At 37.0% G+C, this 25,693-nt stretch overlaps 5 protein-coding genes and 1 non-coding gene across 14 annotated transcripts in view; 3 read left to right on the top strand and 3 right to left on the bottom strand.

Moving 5' to 3' along the window:
- Window positions 1-7,678, bottom strand: part of LOC106749956 (structural maintenance of chromosomes protein 4) — a 14,240-nt gene extending 6,562 nt beyond the window's left edge. Inside the window, exons 1-7 of one of the 4 annotated variants that reach the window (XM_014629941.1) lie at window positions 7,536-7,678; window positions 6,676-7,146; window positions 6,383-6,574; window positions 6,114-6,290; window positions 5,724-6,016; window positions 5,329-5,608; window positions 4,606-5,202 (exon numbers count right to left, since the gene is read on the bottom strand). In XM_014629941.1, the coding sequence (XP_014485427.1) occupies window positions 4,606-5,202; window positions 5,329-5,608; window positions 5,724-6,016; window positions 6,114-6,290; window positions 6,383-6,574; window positions 6,676-6,918 (1,782 nt within the window). In that variant the 5' untranslated portion in view covers window positions 6,919-7,146; window positions 7,536-7,678. Of the gene's footprint in view, window positions 1-4,605; window positions 5,203-5,328; window positions 5,609-5,723; window positions 6,030-6,113; window positions 6,291-6,382; window positions 6,575-6,675; window positions 7,455-7,535 lie in introns of those variants that run through there. The other 3 variants (XM_014629942.1, XM_014629940.1, XM_014629943.1) reach the window with 3 other exon arrangements.
- Window positions 7,679-7,813: 135 nt separating this feature from the next.
- Trnaw-cca lies at window positions 7,814-7,885 on the top strand. The gene has a single exon. It is a non-coding gene; the product is annotated as a tRNA-Trp (tRNA).
- Window positions 7,886-7,961: 76 nt separating this feature from the next.
- LOC106749959 (DNA-directed RNA polymerase III subunit rpc9) lies at window positions 7,962-9,042 on the top strand. Of its 3 annotated transcripts, none has more exons than XM_014629951.1 (4): window positions 7,962-8,090; window positions 8,342-8,391; window positions 8,460-8,718; window positions 8,842-9,042. In XM_014629951.1, exons 2-4 carry the CDS (start codon window positions 8,384-8,386, stop codon window positions 8,947-8,949), a joined length of 375 nt encoding a protein of 124 aa, XP_014485437.1. In that variant the 5' UTR covers window positions 7,962-8,090; window positions 8,342-8,383; the 3' UTR covers window positions 8,950-9,042. The 3 variants fall into 3 exon arrangements, with proteins under 3 accessions (XP_014485437.1, XP_014485435.1, XP_014485436.1); XM_014629949.1 differs by having other exon boundaries at window positions 8,190-8,391; XM_014629950.1 differs by having other exon boundaries at window positions 7,962-8,166.
- LOC106749958 (density-regulated protein homolog) lies at window positions 8,971-10,346 on the bottom strand. Its single transcript, XM_014629948.1, has 5 exons — window positions 10,071-10,346; window positions 9,769-9,853; window positions 9,513-9,695; window positions 9,289-9,428; window positions 8,971-9,115 (listed from the first exon to the last, which is right to left on the bottom strand). Exons 1-5 carry the CDS (start codon window positions 10,170-10,172, stop codon window positions 9,071-9,073), a joined length of 555 nt encoding a protein of 184 aa, XP_014485434.1. The 5' UTR covers window positions 10,173-10,346; the 3' UTR covers window positions 8,971-9,070.
- Window positions 10,347-10,746: 400 nt separating this feature from the next.
- LOC106749963 (ubiquitin carboxyl-terminal hydrolase 30 homolog) lies at window positions 10,747-18,484 on the bottom strand. 4 transcript variants are annotated; one of them, XM_014629956.1, is made up of 7 exons: window positions 18,248-18,484; window positions 14,797-14,997; window positions 14,320-14,475; window positions 13,838-14,001; window positions 13,340-13,603; window positions 12,888-13,217; window positions 10,747-12,815 (listed from the first exon to the last, which is right to left on the bottom strand). In XM_014629956.1, exons 1-7 carry the CDS (start codon window positions 18,252-18,254, stop codon window positions 12,543-12,545), a joined length of 1,395 nt encoding a protein of 464 aa, XP_014485442.1. In that variant the 5' UTR covers window positions 18,255-18,484; the 3' UTR covers window positions 10,747-12,542. The 4 variants fall into 4 exon arrangements, with proteins under 4 accessions (XP_014485442.1, XP_014485441.1, XP_014485440.1 ...); XM_014629955.1 differs by lacking the exon at window positions 18,248-18,484 and adding an exon at window positions 15,239-16,435 and having other exon boundaries at window positions 14,797-15,110; XM_014629954.1 differs by lacking the exon at window positions 18,248-18,484 and having other exon boundaries at window positions 14,797-15,184.
- Window positions 18,485-21,122: 2,638 nt separating this feature from the next.
- Window positions 21,123-24,403, top strand: LOC106749950 (protein deltex). The gene is made up of 6 exons (XM_014629925.1): window positions 21,123-21,672; window positions 21,798-22,011; window positions 22,086-22,358; window positions 22,453-22,738; window positions 23,420-23,738; window positions 24,019-24,403. The coding sequence occupies exons 1-6, from the start codon at window positions 21,503-21,505 to the stop codon at window positions 24,401-24,403; spliced, it is 1,647 nt and encodes a 548-aa protein (XP_014485411.1). The 5' UTR covers window positions 21,123-21,502.
- Window positions 24,404-25,693: the final 1,290 nt, after the last annotated feature.

Below are 25,693 nucleotides of genomic sequence, written 5' to 3'. Positions count from 1 at the left end.
GGGGGGGGGGGGGCCAATCATTGCTGGCGAAAGGACCAGAGTCAAGACAGGATTTAGAACAAGCGTCTGCCACACCTTTAGAGGAAACGAGGACAAAATCCCAATTTCCTAATAATAGTCTTGCTTCCAACAAAGACGAAGACAACAGCGAACCTGCATGGCAAGTAGCAGATGCAGGCAAGAATAAAAATAAGAAGAGGCTACGTAATAGTCCGGAAGAGAACTAGCAGCGTAAGCCCAAACAAACAAAAATGGACTACTGGTTGAATCCCTCAGTTACAACATCTAACAGGTTCAGCCCACTCAACAATGAGGAAGATCAGGACAACTCATCCTTAACTTCTGAGACAACTGCGGAACAGGGTAATGAAAAACCAACTAAACCTCCACCGATATTTGTGTCGGATGTTGGCAACATTAACCCACTCACCACTCTTCTTGAAGAAATTGCAAAAGGAAACTACATTCTAAAGATAATAAGCCATCAGAAAGTCAAAATACAGACCAAAACTATTGAGACCTATGACACAATAATTGTGGCGCTAAAAAGTAAAAACACGGAGTTCCATTCTTATCAAAAAAAGCATGACCGTCCCTNTCGATCTAAAAAGTAAACCAAATAATAAGGAAATATACAAAACTGAATACTTACTAAACACAAAGATCTATTTTGAGCCGCCTAACAAAAAAAGGACAACACCCCAATGCTCGCGCTGTCAGCGCTATGGACACACAAAAAACTTTTGTGCAAGGCGACCAAGATGTGTCAAATATGCAGGTAATCACGAAACCAAAGAATGCCCAAGAAAGGGAAAGTCACCTAATGTCAAATGTGTTTTATGCGAAGGCAATCACCCCGCTAACTATAGGGGTTGCCAAGTATATAAAGAACTCCAGAAATCAAAATTCCCTGCACTACGCAAAAAGGAAATCTTGCAAAGTCCACCACTAAAAGACGAGGACCCCCAATTGCGGCAATCGGATAGCCCTCTACAGACAAAGATCTCATATGCCCAAGCGGCAGCTCAAGAACCTCGGTTTCATCATACGACTAACGAACAGCATAGAAACCCACCTAACCCCCACCTAGTAAATGATATCGCCGAGCTCAAAAGTATGATGAAAGGCCTCATGGAGCAAATGAGCACCATGATCAACCAACTAACAACCCTCGTCACAAAAATAAAATAGCATTCGAGCGATACAAAATAGCATTCTGGAACGCCAACGGCTTGTCGCAACATAGGCAAGAAATTCAAGCTTTTATCACAACTCATAAATTAGATANATTCAAGCTTTTATCACAACTCATAAATTAAATATTATGCTTATCTCAGAAACCCATTTTACTAAGAAAAACTTTCTGAAGATTTATAATTACTCCATTTATCACACTATGCATCCTGATGGTACAGCTCATGGGGGTACAGCTGTTATCATCAGGAACAGCATCAAACACCATGAAACGGATAAATTCCAACATGATCATATCCAAGCCACTAACGTTGTAATCCTCGATAGGAACGGTCCGATTACAGTTTCAGCTATATATTGTCCCCCGAAACACGCTATAAAAGAGATTCAGTTTTTGCAATTCTTTCAGTCACTGGGCAATCGTTTCATAGCGGGTGGAGACTACAATGCTAAACACCCCCAATGGGGTTCTAGACTGACAACACCTAGAGGACGAGAACTTTACAAAACTTTAACGTCCATGAACTTGGAAGTTGTCTCCACGGGAGAGCCCACCTATTGGCCTACTGATAGAAGGAAAATTCCTGATGTTATAGATATTTGCGTTGTCAAAGGTATAGCAAATAGATATTTGCAAGCTAAATCCTGTCTGGAACTGTCATCGAATCATTCCCCTGTAATTGTATCACTAAGTACTCAAATCTTCAAAAAAGAGAACCCTCCGATGTTGTGCAATAAAAGCACTGATTGGGAAAGCTTTAGATCTCACATCGAAAATGGTATCAACACAAATATTCCTTTAAAATCTGAAACCGACATTACTCTAGCAGTTGAACAATTTAATCATTGCATATAACAAGCAGCGTGGAGCTCTACCTTGTTGAGAGCTTACAGAAATGGTGATGGTTCCTGCTCTAAGGCAGTAAGGGACAAAATTGCTACCAAACGTAAACTTAGAAAAGATTGGCAAAAATTTAAGACTCCTGAGCTTAAAGCCAAATTAAACAAAGCGACTAAAGAAATAAAAGCTATGCTAGCCAAAGAGAAGGAATTAGCAATTGAAAACTACTTAAATAGCTTGAATGCTACAGAGGCCACCGACTACTCACTCTGGAGAGCAACTAGGAAGTTAAAACAACCTCGTGTCCCTATACCCCCAATACATACTGCGTCAGGAGATTGGGCAAGAAGTAACCAAGACAAGGCCGAGCTTTTCGCTTCTCATTTAGAAAACTTATTTACACCCAACAATAGTGAAATTCCGCTTACGGAAGAAGAGGGAATTCACCAACTTCTAAGCATGGACTATCAACCCGAACCAACTATTGCGAAATTCGATATCTCTGAAGTTAAAAAAATCATTCTGACTGATCTCAACCCTAAAAAGAGTCCTGGATATGACCTAATAACTGCCAAAATCTTAAAAGAACTGCCAAATATAGGATTCAAATTCTTGACCAAAATCTATAACGCCATCTTGAGGACTAGCTTTTTCCCTCCTCAAAGGAAGGTGGCTCAAATCATCATGATCCCCAAACCCGGAAAAAATCCTGTGGACGTCACGGCATATCGTCCAATCAGCCTTCTACCAATAACATCTAAAGTATTTGAAAGGCTGCTTCTCAGTAGATTACTATCCATCATCGAAAGTAAAGGCTTGATCCCAACCCATCAATTCGGTTTTCGACAGCAACATGCCACTATTGAACAGGTGCATAGGATTGTTAACAATATTAACAACAATCTCGAAAACAAAAAGTTCTGCTCTGCAGTATTCCTCGACATAACGCAAGCGTTTCATAAAGTTTGGCACTCTGGTCTTCTTTACAAAATCAGGAGTCTCTTACCTATAGATTTTTACACAATTATCAAATCCTACCTGGAGGACAGGCACTTCCTGGTCAAATATCAAGACGCTATAACGAATCTGCATCAAATCACAGCTGGTGTACCTCAGGGCAGTGTACTAGGCCCCATTCTCTATTTAACCTACACTAATGATCTTCCTATAATGCCACAAGTCGGTACTGCCACATTTGCAGATGACACAGCGATACTAGCCTCCAACAGGGATCCCGTGACTGCTTCACAGCAATTGCAAGCGTACCTTGTTGAAATACAGAAATGGTTAAAGAAATGGAGAATCAGGATCAACAAATCAAAATGCGTGCACATTACGTTCACAACGCAAAGAGATACATGTCCACCTGTCACCCTTAACAATCAAACGATTCCTCAGTCCGACTCAGTTAAATACTTGGGGATCTGCCTCGATCGGCGCCTTACCTGGCGAAAGCACATTTTTACCAAGCGCAAACAACTTGGACTTAAGCTCCACAAAATGTACTGGCTAATAGGACATAGATCTAATCTCTCAACTGAGAACAAACTGCTGTTATATAAGACCATTTTAAAACCTGTATGGACTTACGGGATACAGCTGTGGGGTTCAGCAGCTAAATCTAACATTGAAATTATACAGCGCTTCCAATCTAAAGTACTACGCCTAATTTTAAACGCCCCATGGTTCATGACGAACGAAGACTTACATAAAGAACTGCAAGTACCAAGAATCAAGGAAGAAATTCAGAAGTATAGCATTAATAGCATAAATCGCTTAGCAGTCCACCCAAACACCCTTGTGACAAAACTAATGGACAGGCCTGCTAATATTCGACGTCTTAAACGAATCCTACCTTGCGACTTGGCTGAAAACTAGTACCATTCTTTTCCTAATGTTAACGCTCAAATGTGTTTTCACGAATATGATTTCTTAATGGGGCGGTATCGCTGGATACGAGCCTTCCATGTTATTTTTATAGTCGTATAATTTCTACTGATTGTCCCTGCGGACAGATTGTGAAAAAACTCTAGGATGTCTAAATAAAAAAAAAATATATACTTTCAATTTATCGAAATAAATGTATAAATAAATTTATATTTATAGAGATATCGCCGACATGCTCTTGTGTGATAGACTGTATATAAGCAAGATGATTTTATGTAAATATATATTTTTAATGATACTTATTTGAGAAAATAAATTGTCAAACACATTTATTCTTTCAAATAAGTCTCATTAAAAATACGAATAATGAAAAATATGTATTTGCACATAATAACTGTGCTTGGCTCTTACTTGCCTATTCTAATTTTTAAGACTTTTATGTTCTGTGATTTTCAACTTATGTTTTATATTGTAAAGTTGAAAATCGTGTAACTCTCCGATTAGAGAAAATAGTACAGCATACATGACACCGACTATATATAATTCAACATTTTAGAACAATTAATAACACAGCTCTAGGTGATTTAATGACATAGCTCTAGATTTACGTAATTTTATCCCGTGAATTAACAGTGTCAACGTATCATTTAATCATCTCAAGCTCATCTTTAAGATTTACTAACCAGTCTTCCGAATATTCCGGGTATCCTCCCTTCTCGCTTCTCCTGCATCAAGGAGTCCAAAATGCAGTTTCGCGATCTGCTGGCTTGCATACAGGACCGCTGCTCCTCGAAAGAAATTCGCAATTTCTTCAACTGGGCGGTCTTCTCGATTTCGCACACCTTCGCTTGTTCCATCTCGTCATGCGCTTGCTGCAGACTGCGCTCGGTAGCTGGGATTTTCGTATCAAACAGTGCCAGTTGTTGCTGTCGTTCTTCAAGAGTGCTCACGTTCCTTTCTATGGATTCTAGGAGCGAGCTTAACTTCTCTCTCTCCACCTTCTCTACTGAAGTGTACAGTTCTAGCTCTGACTGCGCGATATCGTGTGTCGCTTTTGCCTGATCCACATTCTTCCGCAACGATATCAGTTTCTTCTCCAAATTCGACCGATCATTTAGCAGCGGCTTCGTCTTCTCTCCCAGTTTCGTCATCAAAGTCGCCAACGATTCCTCTTCTTTCTCTTTGTTAGTCGCGTATGTTTCAATCAGACGCTCGCACTCCTTGATATCCTCCGTATTCTTCTCCGGTACCCTCAACAATTCCTCCATTTTGCTTTTCTCCTATGATTGTTATGTAAATTGTTAAAACTATTTAACTTTATATAGATAATTGTGTATATTGCTAGAATAAATAAAAACATTAACATCTTTCCTATTTGTTTATAGGTGTATCGAATGGAAAATTACAGTCTTGATGGTCGCCATGTGAGCTTTTCGTCGTTTATTCGTCTCGACTAGCTCAGCGTGCAGCGACTCGTCCTCCTTGCGCACTTTGTTGAACATCGATGTGGCTTCATCCTTCTGTTGTTGCAAATTATCCCACTTCTTACTCTTTTCTCTAATGACTTTGATCTTCTCCTCCTTTTGTTTATGAACGCTCTTCATCTCACCTTCCAGTTCGGCTACCTCCTTATCCAAATTATCGTTTATCGCTGTATTCTTGGTAAGCTTTGTCACCGCGTCATGTCTGTGAAGAATATTTACAATTCTTAATAATTATCTAAATTACCTATATATATTGTACAGGTTACAAATATCGCAGAAATGTATTGTAGTTTTTATTAGATAAAATATTAAATCACCTTTCGCAATGGTAAAGCTGATGCCGCAAACTGATTATTTCATTCTCAGTTTTCAGGTACTGCACCGCATCTTGCATAGGCTCCTCTAAAGCCTGTTTTTCCTTCTGTACAATTCTGAGACGATGCAACTTTTCCGCTCTAAGTTCGGTTAACGTTTCGACCTTTTCCGTTAATTTCTCTAGTGGTTCCTTGTAACGGAAGGTGCCAATTATATCCTCCAAATATTCTAACATGCCTGTGTCATGCTCATTTTGTCCTTTAGGCTTCATCAAAGCGATCTGCTCAACTTCGCCCTATTAAAAACATCTCACATGAGAAGGTACATTTTAAAGATACAAGTTTTAAAGTAGTCAGTTATTCAACTAAGTTAATAAATTAATATAGTTTCACCTGCAATATCAAGAACCGATTATGATCTAAATCAACTCCATAAGATCTCAAAAGTTTTGAAATCTCTTTAAATTGCACTTTCTTTTTGTCGAGTTCATAGTATGATGAATTATCTTTAAATGCTGTTCTAGATATAACAAATTCGCTATTTGGAATAATCTTGTAGTCATCTTCAGGCTTAAAAACAACAAATCAAAGTTAATATCAATCATTTGCTGCAAAACCAAAAAGAATTGTCACAAAATAGATAAATACAAATTATGATTTACCTCATCAATGATCCTATGAAAGTGTATCGAGACAGTACAGCTATTTATATTTGTATATTGACTGGAATTGTGTATTAAAACTGATATCTTCTTTGATCTTATTTTACTAGCACGGTATCCAAATACAAACAACATCGAGTCTATCACATTACTTTTGCCACTACCGTTAGGACCTATTACAGCTGAGAAGTGCTGAAAACAAAAAATATCTTGTACATACAATATTTGAAGTCAATTAAACCTACACTTAATTATACTTAGAAGACAAACATGTACACACAACACATTTCTACCTTGTGAAAAGGTCCAACGATTCGCGTGCCAGCATAGCTCTTGAAGTTCTTATTGACAATTTTGCTTATCATAAGTCTAGGCTCATTTGTGTCGGCTTCACAGAAGGTTGTTGGTGGTGGCGGGAAATATATCTCGTCGTCTACTCTCAAACCACCTTCTTCGTCTACGTCACATCCCATGTTCTCCAAGACTCTCGTATCCTCCGCGGAGGTGTCCTTATTTTTTTGCATAGCACTAGCCATATCGAAAGGAAATTCCGTGAAATCTGACGAACGATCAGAATGTACCCGGCTGTAATCACCGGTTCACGATTCGAGGTTAGCAAACTGACATCGTTGGCGGGAATACACGGACGGCGTCAGCATGGCATCCAACCAGTTCAGCTCGACTTAACGAGTCGATCTATCGTGTAGCATTCGAATTATTAGCGGGAGGCACTACGAAATCTCGCGAACGTGCTTTCAATTGCACTGAAATCATAGAAATTGCCGCGTATCCGCGATGTCCATGCAATGAATCCTTCTAAGCAAATTATCATTCCCAGCACTTGAAGATCCCACTCCTCAGCAATTCAAAAGCCCATTCAAATAACGAACTTTTCGGCCGATTAATCTCACGATAATTACAGGTAGAATTTCACATTCAATCATTGAATTTCGATCACAATCGTAATCGTAGAAGTGACAGTCTCGAATTTTTCTGGCTCTTTGGAAAGACAGTATCGTGAAAAATTATTCGAGGAAAATGTAACGACGAGACGCTGACGAAAATAAACGATCACAAAATGGCGGCAAGGAAATGAATGCGCATAAAAAGCTCGTATTAAGATGAACTTTCTGACTTAAAATTTTAAACTTACTTGATTAATTGTCTCGCATATTAATAATCACATTGTCTTATTCCTGATTGAGTTTTTATTTTAATCATCTTTCAAACAATCTCTAATCTTTTCTTTTAGAAATAATAAGGTAGAGTTAAACATACACAGGCAAATAAAGTAGAGTAGCGAGATGTCGTAGCCAACTGAATGAATTGGTGTGCTTGTAGTATTTCTTTACCCTTGACCTCAGCACCCCCTTTATCCATTTTGATAGTACGTGTGGTCATATACAGTTTTATGTGAACGGTTTAACACATGACTCCGTGGCGCAACGGTAGCGCGTCTGACTCCAGATCAGAAGGTTGCGTGTTCAAATCACGTCGGGGTCAATCGTTCTTTTTTTTTTCACTTTTTTTTGTTGTTATATTGTTTTTCCACCGTCGTTTATAATATTCTTGTAATATATGATAAATATTAAGTGTTAAATGTATCTGTTAATTTAATTAAAATCTGCTCCATTCGTTTGCACTTTCTGCATTTTAAGTGCATATTATAAGAAAGTAGAAAGGACAGGTTTAGTGCATCTGAAGAATTGTACGTATATATCGGTCCCAAAGTGTGAAGCTTCAATGGCCCGTAAAAATAGCAATTCTTAACTCACAGGCTATTGGTAATCAAATAATTACGTTTTAGAAGGATCGATGTGCGCGCGCACACACACAAAATAATTTGCACGCTATAGAAGTAGTGTGATCTATTAGTGAGGTTATATATAACCTCTTAAAACCCAAATTTGATTATCATTTTGCAGCATTATTGTCATTATCATCTTGCTCTTTTTGCAGCATTATTGTCCAAATTATTTTTAGTACTAAGGATATCACAATATGCAAGTGTAAGTTCTCGAACATTGTATTTGTTTCATCTTGGTTTTATATAGGAGGATAATGTATCTCCTTTCAGGATAGAAAATTGTTCTGCTTCTTTGAGCAATTACGAGGTGCTGAATCTTCTGCAGAAAGTGGAACCCAATGAGAAGATGAACAATTTAGCAACTATTACTTATCTAGCGAGCAAATACTTGGAAGATACACCGTGCATAAAACAGAATCCAGAAAAGATCAGAAAATTTTTACAGGAGATAGGGTCCTTTAACTTAACCAAATGCGAAAAGCTCACTCTTCTAAATCTTTGTCCTACAACTCCACTTGAAATACAATTGGTACAGCTTTCTTTTCGAATATTTTCATAACTTAAATATGTTAAATATATATTATATGCAAGTTTATGTCAAGAATTTATATCAACTATGTTTTAAGTAATTGTTCCATATGTTTGGGAATAGATTATAGAAGACAGCGAGGACCGGCTGTCAGATGATGACGTCGAAGCTGTATTACAGATTATTGCAAATCTACGAGAAGATGAGCAGCAAGATACTAAACAAACCTAATCTCTAGGCCTTGACATAACTTATTTATATTTTTATGTACATTTTTTATTTATATAATAAACACGAATGGAAATACCATAATATTAAATACAAGCATGTAAATATAGTGCAGATAACCTTATTATCTTTTTTGATCACCAAGGTCGTCTATCGAGTCTTCATCGATCTAAAAAAGAAAAAAAGGAATAGAATTCCTCATTAAGATAAGAGTCTTTTGATAAGATTTTAAGTTTAAATTCTATTATAATATTATAATACTTTTATATTTATAAAACTCATATTTCAGATGATTTATATTCTGACTTATTAAATAATGTGAACAGAATAAACTTAACTTACTTGTGGCCATTTTTCTGGTATTACATCAAATAGATCATCCTTGACATCCCCCTGAATGACAATCTCGTCATCTCCAGTTACACTGGAGCCACAGGCAAATTTGCTACCAAAGAATTTTGCTGCTACCTTCAAGTCTATGTCTGTAGAAAATCAGAAGGAAATTAACATTTCATCTAATTAAAATTTTATTCTGACTTAACTAGAGCATCAACTTGGCACATTACCAAAAGTACTGAGGCCAGTCACAACAGTAACAGATTTCTTCTTTCCTCTGGGTGCTCTGGAGACAGTCACCAGTTTTGGTACATCCTCCTTCTTCTTAGTCTTCAGCATACCTTTACCTCCTCGCTTCTGCCGCTTTTTCTCATCTTCTCCTCCACCAGCTTCCGTGGAGCCATCTTCCACAGCTGATCAGAATACAAATTTGGAAGTTAGAAGCTTCAATGATCAACATGAAGTTCGTCCATTTTTTATAATTACCTAATTTTACTTTTTCGAACTCAATAGGCAGATTTCTCTCCAGCCATTGCTTACATTTGTCATACTCAGGATAGTATTCACAATACTGCAAATTAATAATGGTCAAATTCTGCGATCATTTATTAACATAAACTTTACTATCTTTTTGACAGAATTTATACATAGGACAAAATTTGTTATCTTTTTAGGAAGACTTTAGAGCAAAGGTCAGTTATAATCAAGCTCTAATATTAATTACTATTCATTTTTCTCTGTTCACGTCTTATTATTAATTCTTGAAACTGACATTCCATGAAATTTACCTCGATGGGAAGGGAGCAATTTCCGCAATAAAGAACCTGAATTGGATAAGCAATGTTAGGATCTGGTCCTAGTCGAAGATCCGGCTGTTCTTCCGTCGACATTTTTGGGGCGTTTGACTTATTTTTTTAAGCGTCTTTTGTTAGAACGATTACTCCAAAGATCCTTCCCCTCAGTTTTTCCTACCTACGGCTTCAATACTATTTGTGCTGTTGGAAATATGACACTTTTACCTTCCGCAAATAAATACCATGCACAGTTGTTAAGGACCGGCAGAGAGACTGCGAAGACCTCTCGCGGAGGGCTGTGAACTATTAATCCGCATTTGTCGTTTGAAAATACACACGTAAAGAAACATTTTCTAATTGTGATATTCGTGAAGAGTTCACAGAAATTCAAATAATTACAATTCATTTAAATAAAATTGTAATCCTATTATCTAATGTGTCTCGAAATTTAATAATAATAATTAAATATTAATAATATTGTCTTAATAGTAATTGGGCATAATGTACAAGTGCAATATTTTATGTTAAACTTAAAAAGCTGTATCAGTAAGTAGCGCTTAGTTAAAATTTTCCTTTTTAATTTAATTTATTTTAATTTAATCATTTTTATATGATTGGATCTTTTTTGAAAAGAAAAGATATTTGCGACGAGAGTAAATACACAATCATATCCCATGTTCTAAAGTTTATTCCATTTTCGTACATTTGTCTTGTAATTTTTAATCGTACATATTATTTATCGCATATATTCTACTCTAACATTATTAAAGTAGATTCGTTAAAGTAGATCGTCATAAATAGTACACCTCTAATATTACAACGCTTAGACAGAAGAAGATAGTGATTTTTCAATACAAAAAGTAACAAATATGTAATCTATTATTGATATTTTATTTGTCGTACATGTTTATCGAATATACTCTGTGGCATTTTTTGTTTTTATTTTCGACAAAAGAATGTCGCGAAAACATTGATAAATATGACTCGAATCCTTAAATTACAGAAGCTTTTGGAAATTTCGCAAAATATGAGGGTAGCTAGTTTAACCAAAAATAGAAGATAGGAAAAGCAGAGACATCATACCAAAATATTATTATAAGAAAATGATTCGGACACAAATTATTAAGTAAAATTAAGAAATATATTTAACGGTATAAATTAATGTACTCAAAGTGTAGTTTTGATAGTTTGACAATATTGAATAAATTAAAAGGGAACAAGAGAAAAAATTTATTAAAACAATTAAGAGTTTTTCTGTAATAATTAAGTAATTCATTTTTTTTCTTACTAATAAAGATTTATATATCATAAGTAATTAAATTTAACGATTTTGTTTGCGAATCGTTTGACTATGTCACGATGTTTCGAATTGACAACTCGCAATCAATAATCGGCATTAAATCTAATATACATAATTGATTTCAAAACAAATTGTATTCTTCTCTTCGTTGCAGTTTGGAATGCAGCCGATGGTTCAACGAGAGAACCTATTTTTGATTATTTCCAGAAATTTTATGTTCTCTCACTGGACTACCAGCTGCGTTCCGAACTGCATGAAAAAAAGAAGTGACAGCCGCAATCTGGTGGTTCACAACTTACAGTCGACTGGTCATCGAATAGAGAATTTTGAGTTTCTTAGAAAAAATTTTAGAGTTTGTAGAAACTCTCTATTTGACGGCCAACCAATACGTCCGGTAATCTTGCACGACAAATTAAAATATTGGTCTTCGATCGCATTATTATTCTTAAATATAAATACTAGTATACGTCACGAATATAAACGCAATAAAAATATGTAAAACGACTTTCTATCTTCGACTAATTAAATTTAAAGCATTTTATATTGGCACATTATTTATATTGGTTTTCAGTTTTCATTAAAATAAGCTTTAATAACTCGACCGAAGGACTTTATTGAAATTGGCAGTTTTCTCAAATAGAAATCTACTGTTACTACGTTACACTTGTGTTAGAAGCGGAATTTCCCTTCCCGAAACTATTAATCGCCAAATTCGTTATGGCGTAATGGCGACCATCGTCGTTAATCGCATTCGTCATTTATGCTGGTGAATTTCGGATAATACGCACTTCATACAGTATAGCGCCACCGCTGTGAAATATCACTCAAGGAACATGTTCTATAATTCTATTCTACGATGAAATTATATATTGCAATTACATCGCGATATCGACCGATGTTACACCGATTGTAAGAAAAATTCAACAGTCTATTGCGGTCCGCGCGAACCTCGCGTCTCATTCGTTGCAATTCCACAATTGCAAATTCCACCTACAATTCCATTTCTCCGCACGATCTCCGTGTCGCTGTCATAGTCGCTTCGTTTTAAACGTCGGAAGCACGAGAGAACGTGTAGCTAAGAAGAGCAGACCCATTACCGATCTAAGCGCAATTTCGTAATTCCTAGATTTCGTAATTTCTATCGCATAAAAAAAAAACATTCATTCCTAGCTACTACAGCCTTTGTGCACCGTGGTCTCCTGCAAAGCTGTGACGCGCTCGTAGAAAAGCATGTATGGATTGGCAAACAAAACATTCGTCAGGGTGACGCTTTCAACGACAACGTCGGACGTGTACAGCCACATATTCTCTTTATGGGCGCGTCTGTAGCAAACGAAGTGGCCGCAATCCACAGGGCCGCGATGCTCAATCACCGCGCATAACTGATACTTGTATTTCTGTGTCGCTGAAAAACCATTACTTAGATCTCTCGCGTCTCCCTGTAAAACAATAGTTTGATGAAATTAATCGGATATGTAAACTATATATTTATCAAGTTGATTCATATATACCTGTGCGCTTCTCCTCATTCGCTCCTTGTAAATGTAAGGATCCAATACGAGCGTTTGTGGAAAGCTGACTTGATCGTCTCTCTTAGTTGACCCTGAAGAACTCCATGTGGTCCTTGAAATATGCAAGCACAAACACTTAGGAAGTTTACCGAGACGGAGAGTCTTGATGGCCTCGCAGCGCAATGAGCATCGATCACACTCCACGCCGCTCACCACCTCGCTGTCTACGAAGCGCGACAGCAGATCTTCCAAGGTATACTGCTGTATGAATGACGAGGGAGGTGGCAATGGTAACAGCAAACTCTCGAATTTGTCGTAGCGCACTGAAGACTATAGAGAAAATACACTAAATATACACTCACCTTATGAGCACTGATAGTTTGTTAGAAATTAGAGGTATTCGAACATTTAGTTCGAAGAATATATTAAAAAAAAAAGAAAAAAAACCTTACTTTAGGTCGAGGTACCTTCTTGACGCAGGTGCTGCATTTTAATTGGCTAGTGATCAGTCCTGAGAACGGATTTGTGTCCATCGGTGGAGTACCGGAATATGGTATGGTGAACAGACATTGCCACGACCACATGGAATTTATGTACTCGCCATTGTTTCTTGACAACAGCTCTGGTGATCTGGCGACAATCATGCCAGGTTTGTTTTTGTTCGATATATTTTTTGATTCAAATTTCTGACGTAACACATCGGATAAACTGCCACTCTAAAATTGTAAGAGCAATTTTTTTTTTTAATCAATTATATTTCAACCCCAAGAATCCTTTAATCCTTAAACAAGAAAATTTAAATTAATTTAAACAAGAGAATTAAATATATAACTTTTATTGTCAATAATATATATATATATATATAAATATGAAATTTGAAAATTATTTTAGATGCAGAATACAAAAATTCATGCTATTATATAAATCAATTTTTTTAATATGTATCATACCCTATTATCAGGCTGTATTTCATCTTCCAACGCATTGAGAATTATATGAAATAATTCATGTGCATCTTGATGACCAGGTCCAAAGTTCCAAGATGTGCCAAGAGAAGAGATTATTTCAGTAGGTGTCACATTGCCATAGAAATCTTCATCAAAACCATTGACCTCTGCCAATAATATAGATTGAAACACGTAAAAGAATATTCATCAAATATTCAAATCAGTCGGAATAATAATGCTAAACAATCTTCAAACATTTAACCTTGATTTCCTGATATATTTAACAAAGTGAAAGGTACATATGAAATTAGAGATGATCTTGAAAGATAATCATATAACAAAAAATAATTTGAAAAATCCAGAATATATGTTCAGTAAGTATTAAATAAAAGAAATAAATAAAGTATATTTACATCCTATATCGAGACATCGTTTCTCTAATGCAGAATTAAAATATTTAAGATATTAGATAAAAATCAACATACTGTTGAGAATAGAGGATAGAGTATTGATAAAGTTCCTGTTCCTCTTCTCTTGTTGTTTTTCAAGCCACAGTATGAATTGAGGACAAGAACCTAATGCTTGCAGAAGAGAGTTCAAGAAGCACGTGTATCCCAAATTGTTGATTCCAATAATTTTACCTAAAAGTATAATCATAATTACAAATGAGTTCTGACATGTATATTATATATAAGCCATAATTAGATTATCTTCGTAATATTTTTATTCTCTTTCCCATTCATAATTATTTTTATCTTATTAATTTTTACGGATCAATATTTCTAATCTGTACACATGTTAATAATTTAATAATCTTTTTCTCTTTTTAAACATATAATCACTGATCTTATCACTCTCTTAATAGAGATTCAACATGATTCGAGTAATGTCGGCTCGTAAAGGTTAATAAATAAATGTTGCTTTCTATTCGACAACAATATAACGCTCCTTATAACTATTACCTCTTTTCCTTGGTTTAGGCGACGGACCCCACAGAACAAACAGGCCGACGAAGAAGGCGAATCCCACACCGGCGGCGAACATCGTGAACTTCTCCATGGCGTCTAGAGGCCAGCTGTTTTTAAAGTTACGGTTTATCTGTTCCTCGAATGTGGAATGTCTCGCGTGTTCCAGCTGATCCAACTCTCCTCTAATGAATCTCCCTGGATGATCCATCCGTGATGGTACAAAGCATAAACTTACCGACCAAATTAGCGTGGATTACAGTGATAAAAGAGTTGAATCTCAATTTGCGAAATAATCGCCGTGATATTTGCTATGAACACGAAACTGATTATTATAACTTTCATACGAATGAAATAATATATATATATATTTATTTATTTTATTTATATACATACATATATATATGTGTATGCATATAAATAAACGCAATCGATTTACATATAAATTATATCAATCGTGAAAAGTAGAGCAATAACTGTTGAAGAAGTGTGATTATAAACTTATCGTAAGGTTCGTGTCACACTACGGACTAAGATTGAAATTGGATTGAAATTTGATGAATCAGAGTAAGTTTAATTAAAGCCAGCGACACACGATGCTTGTTTTCGTGCTGGATTATTTGCTGGATGGAAATAATGCTTTTTGATTGGTATTTTGTCATCAATTTTTAGAAATACACTAATCAGAACGCAGTATTTCTATCCGCAAACCAGCACGAAACAAGCATCGTATGCTGCTTAAACTTGAGTTTAGTAAACTTTGTTCTGATTCGTCAAATTGCAATCTAATCTCAATCCTAATCGGTAGTGTGATACGAGCTTAAAGGTGACTTTTTACGAACTAGGATTTTAACAACAATTTACTGACAGAACACCAACATAACAATTTCAATTTTTCTCTTTCAATTTCTTTCCTAACAACAATTTCTATTGGTATTACTGCTAGTTAATCGTCGATTTGGCGAATTTGATTGGATACATTTGAAATTAGAAACGGATTATGACGCAATTCCATGGTGCGGAACGAAGTCCGTCCAATCGCAAGCATTCCGCTAATTGCGCTCCGCAGAAATGAATTTCCCACTGTCCCATGGAACTCGCGGAAGCGCAACTGGTACTTGCCAATCACAAGATCCTTCTCACAGACCTTTCCGTTGTATCAATTGAAACAGTAGGTTTGTCGCGTTGCGTGCACTTTTGACATTTTTGCATCTAATATCCGTTCTACACCGAATGCGTTGAGCGATATCCAATGACAGCTCTTCTTTTTAAAAAGAGGTTAATGTGCAACGGGCGTTAGGTGTAAATGTGTCAAAAAAGTAAACAACACGAACAGACTTAGTATATATCATTAACACGCAGATTTACATTTCCGCGTTTTCCGTTGCATGCGATAAAGGAAACACGAACTCATGCGAATCGAAAACACACATCATGCATATATTCGTCACAATTCATGAATTCCATACATACGAAAATTAATACTCAACAATTAATACTCAACATGAATTCTGAAGATTCGTCATCAGTATTTTCGAGCTGTTAAATACTTTAAAACGCAGATAGTGTGCATTGAAAAACAGAAATTACGCCGTAAAATTATAAAATTATATTTATTATATTTGATTATATAAGGGTGTCCCAGACCACCCGTCTCACCCGATTTTTTCGTAAACGCGACATTTTAAAGAAAAATGTTTCAGACAAAAGTTTTGTGACTTCGAGGGGCACATAAGATGGTGTCATTGGTTTGACCTTGGATAGTCGTTTGAAGATCACGTGAAGGTCACCTTTAATTTCTTAAATGGAAACCCCCATTTTTCAATGCATATTCTTATAGCTTATCTCGAGAGCTTTCCAAAACGCTATAATGAAACGTTTTTTTAATCAGTACTTTTCGAGTTATGAGGATTGAAAGTTACGGTACCGCCGGCATTAGCATTACCCAGTCGTGATATATGACATGTCTGATACTGTCACGTAAGGTGTAACAAAATTCTCATTTACCAGCCATGTCGTATTCAAACGCGGAAGCTTGTGATATGATGCTTATTTTAGGTGAATGTGATGGTCAATTTAGAGCAGCTGCAAGATTGTGGCGAGAACGATACCCAGATCGCGCTCCTCATTCGTACAAAGTTTTTTCTCGCTTAGCTAACCGAATTACCAATAAAGGTATTCTTCAACCGGATCACAATAAAGGTAGACAAATTCGACGCCAAGTTAGAGATGAAAGGATGCCGGAGATTCTTGCATCCGCTCAATTGCATCCCTGCCATTCATTAAGACGTACAGAAAGAGATTCTGGAATTAGTCGCAGCACGATCTGGCGAATTTTCCATGAAAACAAGTTGACACACACACATTCACACACACAAACACACAAACACACAAAGAGGTGTAAATCCGACCGTGCAACCTCCACCTTGGGTAATGCTAATGCCGGCGGTACCGTAACTTTCAACCCTCATAACTCGAAAAGTACTGATTAAAAAAACGTTTCATTATAGCGTTTTGGAAAGCTCTCGAGGTAAGCTACAAGAATATGCATTGAAAAATGGGGGTTTCCATTTAAGAAATTAAAGGTGACCTTCACGTGATCTTCAAACGACTATCCAAGGTCAAACCAATGACACCATCTTATGTGCCCCTCGAAGTCACAAAACTTTTGTCTGAAACATTTTTCTTTAAAATGTCGCGTTTACAAAAAAATCGGGTGAGACGAGTGGTCTGGGACACCTGTATATAAGCATAGATCTATATATATGTATATTTTCACTGCTGAATATCGGAACGCAGCTATTGTATACTTTTTATAACTATGTAAAAGGGATTTGGAACAATAGTTTTTTTTTTAATATTTATAAGAAATTTGCATTAAAAATAATCGATCACATAGCATTAAATGTAAAATTTAAAAAATTGTGGCTCTATATTTATTGTTGATAAATGTAAGTTGAGTAATGTTGAGTAATAATGAAAAAGAGCAAATAATGAGTAAAAGAAAATATTAAATGACATAATACATGACATAATACTGTAATGTAGTAAATGACATAATACAAATATATTATGAGTGCCGATCAAATACGATCAAACTTATGTATGTGGTATATTCTTTTCCGAACAAATCTTGGAACCAATCTACATACACTATTACAATAAATTGGAATGAAACAAAAAATATTTGTTGAACACACATACACACATACGCTTCAACAAAAGTGCGTAATACGCCAAAGCTGTTCGCAATTTTTAGAATGTGCGCAACGGAAAACACGTGATTCTCTGATTGGTTACACGATGGTCTCTGATTGGTTACACGATAAGTGTTACGCGGAAAATCTGTGCCATGGGATTCCATCCTAAGAATTCACGAATGTTGAACAGATATATATGAGAGATAGATATATTCAGAATAAAGAAAAATATATGATTTAACACTTACAAAACATTGGCTTCGCTGGCTTAAACGCTACGTTGGGCCACGTCACCCGTGTTGAATATACGAATGAGAAATTTACACATTTCAAAATTTGGCCTGTTTGTCGAGAGGACTATAAATGCCTCGATTACAAAGGAACTTGTTGACTAATGTTGTCAAGGGACAAAACGGGCAGCTTGAGAAAGAAACTAATGATGGGCGAATGGCTACCGATTGCCAGTTCTGCTCTTCTTGATCTCTACCGAGATACTCCCGCCGTCCGTTTTCCAGCAGCGTATAGGAGTGAAAAAGAGGAGAATTATGGCGTTAAAGAGGGGAGAGGCACATTGGTTCTGGAAAAGTTGCATCAGGCCCAGTCTATAATAGATACTTTAAGCTCTAAGACTTGAGAAATTGATCAATCAGAGTCGATTATTCTCCTCATATTTGACTGTGATTGGTCAATTTCTTAAGACTTAAATTTTCATTGTAGACTCCGCTTAAGGCCGATATTCATAGTCAGATCTTATATTTAGGACCATCTTAAGTTTATCTTTAGATACTCGACGACTTATTTCATTGGCTACAAAGTATCTGAAGATAAACTTAAAACGGTCTTAAATTTAAGATCCGACTATAAATTTCGGCCTAAGATATTATAAGGAGAATTATCAACTGTGATTGGTCAATTTCTTAAATCTTAAGGCATAAAACACTATTATAAGCCGGAATTAAAATTGTCTTGTGTTCATCTATAGATGCTGTAAAGATCTACAAATTATCTTGCGACAGTCTTACATAGGATGCGTTTAAGGATATGTTATTTAGCGTTATTGCGTCATTCTATCTTTACTATTCTTTACATGTACAACAAGGACAAAATGACGCGGTAGCTCTAAATAGCGTCTCCTCGAATGCACCTATAAAGTGCTTTCCAGCAAGAAACATAGTGTTAAGCCAGCGACACACAATGTTTGTTTTCGTGCTGAATTGCTTGCTAGATAAAAATACTGCGTTCTGATTGGTGCATTTTCAAAAATGGATGACAATATACCAATCAAAACGCATCTAACAAGCAATCCAACACGAAAACAGGCATCGTGTGCCGCTGGTTTTACACTGTAACCGGAGGTTCAGCCGCGGAAAGGAGAGTGGCTGACCAGGAGAAGAAGAATGTCACCAAAAAAACTAAAACAAGACCAAGAATCTTACTAAGTTCATTTTATAAGAAAAGTTTATTTTTATTTTACAAGAACAGTTATTTTATAAGAATAGTTTAACTTTATAAGAAAAGTTTATTTTTATTTTACAAGAATAGTTATTTTATAAGAATAGTGTAATTTGATAAGAAAAGTTTAATTTTATTTCACAAGAACCGTTTAATTTGATAAGAATAGTGTATTCTATAAGAACAGCCTTAATTTAAGAACAAGTCTAATTTCGATAGGTTTAGGGAATAAGAATTTAATGTTATATCACAAATTTAATTATTTTCATAAATGTAGCATGGAAAAAGTAAAAAGTTTGTTTAACCCTTTGAGTACTGAATTATTTGAAGATTTTGAAATTGAAGAAGAGATAAAGGCAGGCAGTTGCGAGCGGACGCTAACGAAGAGAGGACGTGAGAGAAGGAAGAAAAGAACTGCGCAGAGGACAGAAACAACGGGGTCTCCAGGGGACGGCGAACAAGGAACCTCACCTGGAAGGGAGGCCTGGTGCCAGCCCACTAGGTTTCCCAAAGGCCTGGGAGACGCGGGGAAACGACCGGTCGCTTTTGCGACGGTAAGTGGACTAAAGATTTGCCACTGTTCCCCCTCGTAATTTCTTCTTGTCCGAGACTTTTCGTCGAGGAAATAAAGCGTCGGGCGGGTAAATCAGCGCCGGTCGCGACGACGGCGGCCGGAATCCGAGGACCACCCGGGTACGATAAACGACGCATATTGCGTCGTCTCGCCGTGCATGTCCGATCGTGTTTCGGCGTGTTACGGCGAGAGTCCTGCGTCGCAATAGAGCGAGATAAAAACCGTGGACGAAACTGCGTGCGATATTTCTTTATCAACGTGCCGGTTCGCGGAAATAATCCTGTCTTTCAGGGATAGTGTTCCTACGAGTTAGACTCGTGTTGTATTCATTCGGAATTTTATTTCATGATTGTTAGTCGCGTTTTGTTGTAAATATTATCTATATATTAATATACCGATATTCATATAATTATTTCGTAGTTCTAAGTGCGTTTATCCTAATCAAGCCGTTCATTATATTTTCTTATGTTATTCCTTAAAGTAGGTACAATCTACGTTTTATTTTGTTGATCTCATTGTCATTTGTCGCGCTAGTGCTTTTTGTTTTCTAATAAATAGAGTTTAGTCATTCGTGTTCCAAGAATACGTACTTCAGTTCTTGTGCCTCCCTTTTTTCCATATTGTGTGTCTGAGGCGGGCGTCCTGTGGCTCGAACATTCTCTTCGGGAACGACAGCGCTGCCGGGGAGGGAAATCCCTCCGCGCACCAACTACATCACGGCATATCTGGGGAGACTTGGCCGGTCCAGCTTCCCAGGCCTAGAGTTTGGGCGAGAAAACTCTAAAAACGTCCTGGCGACCATGGATGCTTAGGGATCCTTAGGGAAGTTAACTTCTAGATGTTCGGCAGGGCCTGGACGATTTAACGTCGACTTTGCTACTTATTCAGTGACATCCGGTCACAACACAAAGTTATTTTATTGGCTACACATTATTTTAGAATATAATTTAGATAATATGTAGCCAATAAAATAGCTTTGTTTTCACATTGTGTAATACTGTGTTCCCTGCTGAGAAACACCCATATTAACTTAAAATTACCTAGAATTTTGATCTAGTAACTATATACGTGACATTAGCACAATTGGTACCTTGAATAACATAATACGACACCGCTAGATGGCGGTGTGTCAAGTGATTCGTACAGTTTATAGTTTACCAGTGTGTATCGTTTCTCTTGATCTTGAGGCAAGTTGTGATTTTCGTACGCAATTTTGTGGTCTGTTGCTTTGAGTGAGTATCTCACGGCGAGCAGAGAGGTTTGATTCACATGTGAAAAAGAGATAAATCCGTAAATCCCGTTGTCGTCGCCGTTGACAGCGACGACACACGACGAAGACGACCGTGGGAAAACTCGAAAATGTTCCCACGCTCCTGCTGCGCAAGTGTGCGTGACACGTACGTGTGAAATTCCACCGTGAGGCTGCGTGGAAGGGTGAGAGTGTGGGATCCTGAGAGCGGTGGTGGCGGAGGAAAGGATGAGTGCTCAGGGGCAAGAGCATGGGCACGCGGTGGTCGTGTGGGAGTGGGAGAACCGTCACGGACGGTGGCGACCGTACAGTCCAGCTGTGTCGCAACATCTTGAGCGGGCCCATTGCAAGAAGCTTACCCGTGTCTTCCTTCACGATGCAGATCCCACCCTCGACAGGTTCGTGTATGCTTAAGTAGCACAGGTCCGTTTACTTCGTACTTCTGTTGAAGACGATAAGTAAAAACAATAATTATAAAGTAGGAGTAAGGATTATACATAATCGATAAAAATATTATCAAAAGGAACCGATGTTATTACATTAGATATTATATAAATCTCAAAACCAAGACACAATGCAGCGACGATGGCGACGAGACATACAATGTAAGGAGGAAGTTTTACCTGCCAGGCTCACCAGCTGGCAAAGGTGCCAAGTGGGAGTGGGCAGGTGACTCGGATGATTGGCACACTTATGATATGGAAGTGCAATGTCTAATAGAAGAAGCTTGGGCGAGAGTAAGTAAAATATTGTTACAAATTACACAACTTTATAATTTCTTCTCGGTAAAATAATTTTCTCTTGCTATCAGGGTGAGAAGACCATCGATGTGTCCAAGACTTATCTGGGTTTCCCTTATATTATCAACTTCTGTAATCTGACCCAAGTGAGGTGTTGTACTGGCTATGTAAGGCCCATACGACGCATACAGCAAGCACCTTATCCTCTAGTCAAAGTTGCTCTGGAGGAACTGCAAATCACTTCTGGCGGTAGGAGATCCACGTCGGTTACTGTTAAAAGTTCAACTGTTAAAGTCACGCATAAGAAATCGTCCAGTGGAAGCACAAAGAAGGGTAGCAAAAAGGTAATATAAACAACCAGGATTGGAGAAGTTATTTCCCATCACTCATTATCAAAAAGTAAACCAACTCATTTCCATTACTCGTGAAATTTGTCAGGGTAAAAACGGAGAGAACGGACCGTCGAACATTGCGCGCGTTATCTTGAGCAACTTCAACATTTTTGGCAATAAACATGGAATCGAGAATAACAATCCGACGAACGTGGAGTCCGGTCAAAAGAGAAAAACCTGGGACGCAGTCTTGGATGTAGATTCCAGTAGCACCAAGAGTGGTCGCAGGCCAAGTGTAGACACCGTGTCGACGTATCTGAGTCACGAGAATCCGGTGGATTTGCTGGACAGCAGCGTGGGAAGCGACGACGCGTTCAAAGATCCTGTTCTCGGTATGTTTCGTGAGATGTTCACGTGTATCTGTCTCTATTTATTTTTAAAATTTACATCTATAAATCAAATTTACGCGAGCGCGAACGTGGCATAGCAGACAGCGCATTGGTCTACTATGCCAGCGGTCTCAGGTTCGATCCTAGTAGAAGGCAAAATATTTACGCTCTTGTCTCTCGGAAAGAAGTGGCAACCTACCGAGAGTATCTTTGCCATGAACGCCTTTCTAAAATTTGCCTTTCGGAACTGGCGTTAAACTGTAGGTTCCATATGCCTATGTATAATCAGCGTGCGCACAACAGGCATTATAAGAGAAGTCACCATATCCGGATATGAGCAACAGGACTCGAAAGAGATATCAAATTTATATAATTTCTAACATACAACTTTGAATTCATACTTATATTTCTAGAGATCGGTGTTCATATTTTTTCTCTGCGTTTCTAACCATCGAATGTTAATTTTATCATATCGTGATTCACGTTGAAGAAAGTCCCAACTTAGGACCGAAACGTCCGTGTTCATAGATTGTATAATTCTACGTTTCTAACTACTAATAATTGCAAACAACAACCAGCACATTGACTCTTGTTCTTTTTCTTTTTTGTAAATTTTAATTATATATATCCTGAGAGCCTTTATATTTTTCTTATTAATTGTATCTTTCTCAAATATCTTTGCAGGAGTGGACGTTGCGTCAGACGTGATATCTCAGTACGTGAAAGTAGTCGAGAGCGACGGCTCCGACTCGTGTCCGGTGTGCTTAGGCGCTCCCGAGCCACTGACGGTAGAACTGACGCGATGCAGGCACAGATTACACTTGGCGTGTCTGAACGCGATGCTCAGCTGTCAGCAGCCTCCCATGTACATACAGTGCCCGGTCTGCCGTATGATCTACGGCGAGAAAAGAGGCAATCAACCACCCGGATCGATGAACTGGACGCGGATACCGCGTGCGTTGCCGGGTTTCCCGAACAGCAATACTATACAAATTACTTATGAGTATGTTATCGGAGAGACAGTATTCATATTATTTTTCCGAAGAGTTTATTAGCCTGTTCTTTTTAATTGAACTGGCTGCAACAAGAAACTTACATACATATTGAAATGTATGAAGCGAGATACGTACGAGATTTTTACGCTTCGTTGTGTGTAAATTTCTTGAATTAAAACAGGTCATATATAAGAAGACTGAGAAACTAAAAAATTAACTAAATTGAAATTTCGAATAATGAATGTCGATACTTATATATTGATCTTAATTTCATGCTGATTCTTACAGCATTCCATCCGGGATTCAAACTAACGAGCATCCTAATCCTGGCCAGGCTTACTACGCAGTGGGCTTTCCACGAGTGTGTTACCTGCCGGATAACAGTCTCGGTCGTCGAGTGTTGAGATTGCTGCAGATCGCGTTTGAGCGCAGGTTGATTTTCACGATCGGCCGATCGGTGACCACTGGCCGCGAGGACGTCGTCACCTGGAACGAGATCCATCATAAGACTGAATTAGGCCCGTCTACTTCCGGCCATGGTTACCCCGATATGAGTTACCTCGAAAGAACGCTCGCAGAACTGGCGGCGCAGGGTGTGACTGACGGACAGTCGCAATATCAACAATTGCANCCCCCCCCCCCCTCCTTCATCTTGCATTATTCTTGTGATTAACGTACAACTGGCGATATGTAAAAATAAGTTGAAGAAATGGATAGTAATTTTGAAGAGGAATTTGCCTTTCTGATTTTATAGAGTTCAACTCGATTTTGCATAATACGCTGATGCAACTGCTCACTTTAAACTTTCAATACTAAGGATTTCGTTAGCGTAAACTTAGACCGAATAAGAATGGAAAGCAGCACGTGTCTAAATGAATTAGATATGTATATTTTGACACAATTATTCCGTGCTATGCAAGGAACTGATAGATATATTGCTTCTTAGAACAGAGTCTTAAAGTTATATGTATACATATATTTTTTTCTATGCTAGAATAAGTATTTTATCGCGATCAGAGCCGCGAGAGCAATCGTCAGACAAAAGTATTAAATCTCTATTTTATAAAATGTTAACTTTATATACTGGAGAATGCATATGTATGTGTAAGAATGCATCTTCCGCAAAACATTTATCAACAAAAGAAGTACATGATAACAGAACAACAAAATTATTAACTCTTGAGTAATAAAAAGTCTATTGTTATTCGAAATTCTTGTTATTATTCGATATCCAAAATTTAATTATAAATTGTATTGATTGTAGTCTTGAATTATACTTGATATTTTGATACAAATGAAAATTGAATTTTATTTTATGATAGAGAGTACATGTAACGAGGACGCAAAATTTCATTATAATATATAAAAATTGTATTACACCCTGCGTATTCTCTTTCCACAAATATATTTCTCTTTCCACAAATATATTCCCAAAATCTCCATTATGAGAACAGTCTTAATTCGAAGCCGACTAATATACTTATTTTATTTTAATATTTTTTTTTAATTTATATTTTTATTTTTAATCATCAAACATTTGACGATAATATGCGTTCATTATACAACACATTTTATAGATAAAATTCATTTTTAGTATTCTAGATATAATTTTTAATAGATCTATAGAGTGGTTCAAATTTAAACATTAATTCTTAGATTATATAAAAAAAAGACGAACGAAACGTCCGGATATGAATTACTTATTTTTTATTTAGATTTACGACGTTATAAAGTTCTTGGTGATCGGTGAACATTTAACTCTACTTACTCAACATGCATTTGCTAGCGATTAAATTTCACTTATAAAAGTGTGTGATATATGATACTACCAAATGTTTATCTGCTTGTTAAATAATTAAAAATATAAATTAAAGATATAGTAGAAGATAGAGTAAATTTAGAAATAAGGCAGAAGATATAGTAAATTTAGAAATAAGGCAGAAGATATAGTAAATTTAGAAAT

Source organism: Dinoponera quadriceps, unplaced genomic scaffold, assembly GCF_001313825.1.
Source record: "Dinoponera quadriceps isolate SergipeBrazil2010 unplaced genomic scaffold, ASM131382v1 scaffold4683, whole genome shotgun sequence".
In the NCBI taxonomy this organism is placed as follows: Eukaryota; Metazoa; Arthropoda; class Insecta; order Hymenoptera; family Formicidae; genus Dinoponera; species Dinoponera quadriceps.
The sequence above is the reverse complement of the archived record's forward strand: the minus strand, read 5'-3'. Positions and strand labels throughout refer to the sequence as shown.

Bases quoted from the DNA above. Each gene is read 5' to 3' on its own strand.
- LOC106749958 (XM_014629948.1), bottom strand. From the start codon at position 10,172: ATGTCGACGGAAGAACAGCCGGATCTTCGACTAGGACCAGATCCTAAC. The intron at 9,696-9,768 runs GTAATTATAAAA...TATTCTGATCAG, and splicing joins GTTCGAAAAAGTAAAATTAG to CTGTGGAAGATGGCTCCACG. The intron at 9,116-9,288 runs GTAAGTTAAGTT...TTTCTTTTTTAG, and splicing joins TACCAGAAAAATGGCCACAA to ATCGATGAAGACTCGATAGA.
- LOC106749963 (XM_014629955.1), bottom strand. From the start codon at position 15,010: ATGGATCATCCAGGGAGATTCATTAGAGGAGAGTTGGATCAGCTGGAA. The intron at 14,476-14,796 runs GTAATAGTTATA...TTATACTTTTAG, and splicing joins GCCTAAACCAAGGAAAAGAG to GTAAAATTATTGGAATCAAC. The intron at 12,816-12,887 runs GTATATATGAAT...ATTGTTTTACAG, and splicing joins GAATGAGGAGAAGCGCACAG to GGAGACGCGAGAGATCTAAG.
- LOC106749959 (XM_014629951.1), top strand. The intron at 8,719-8,841 runs GTACAGCTTTCT...GTTTGGGAATAG, and splicing joins CTCCACTTGAAATACAATTG to ATTATAGAAGACAGCGAGGA.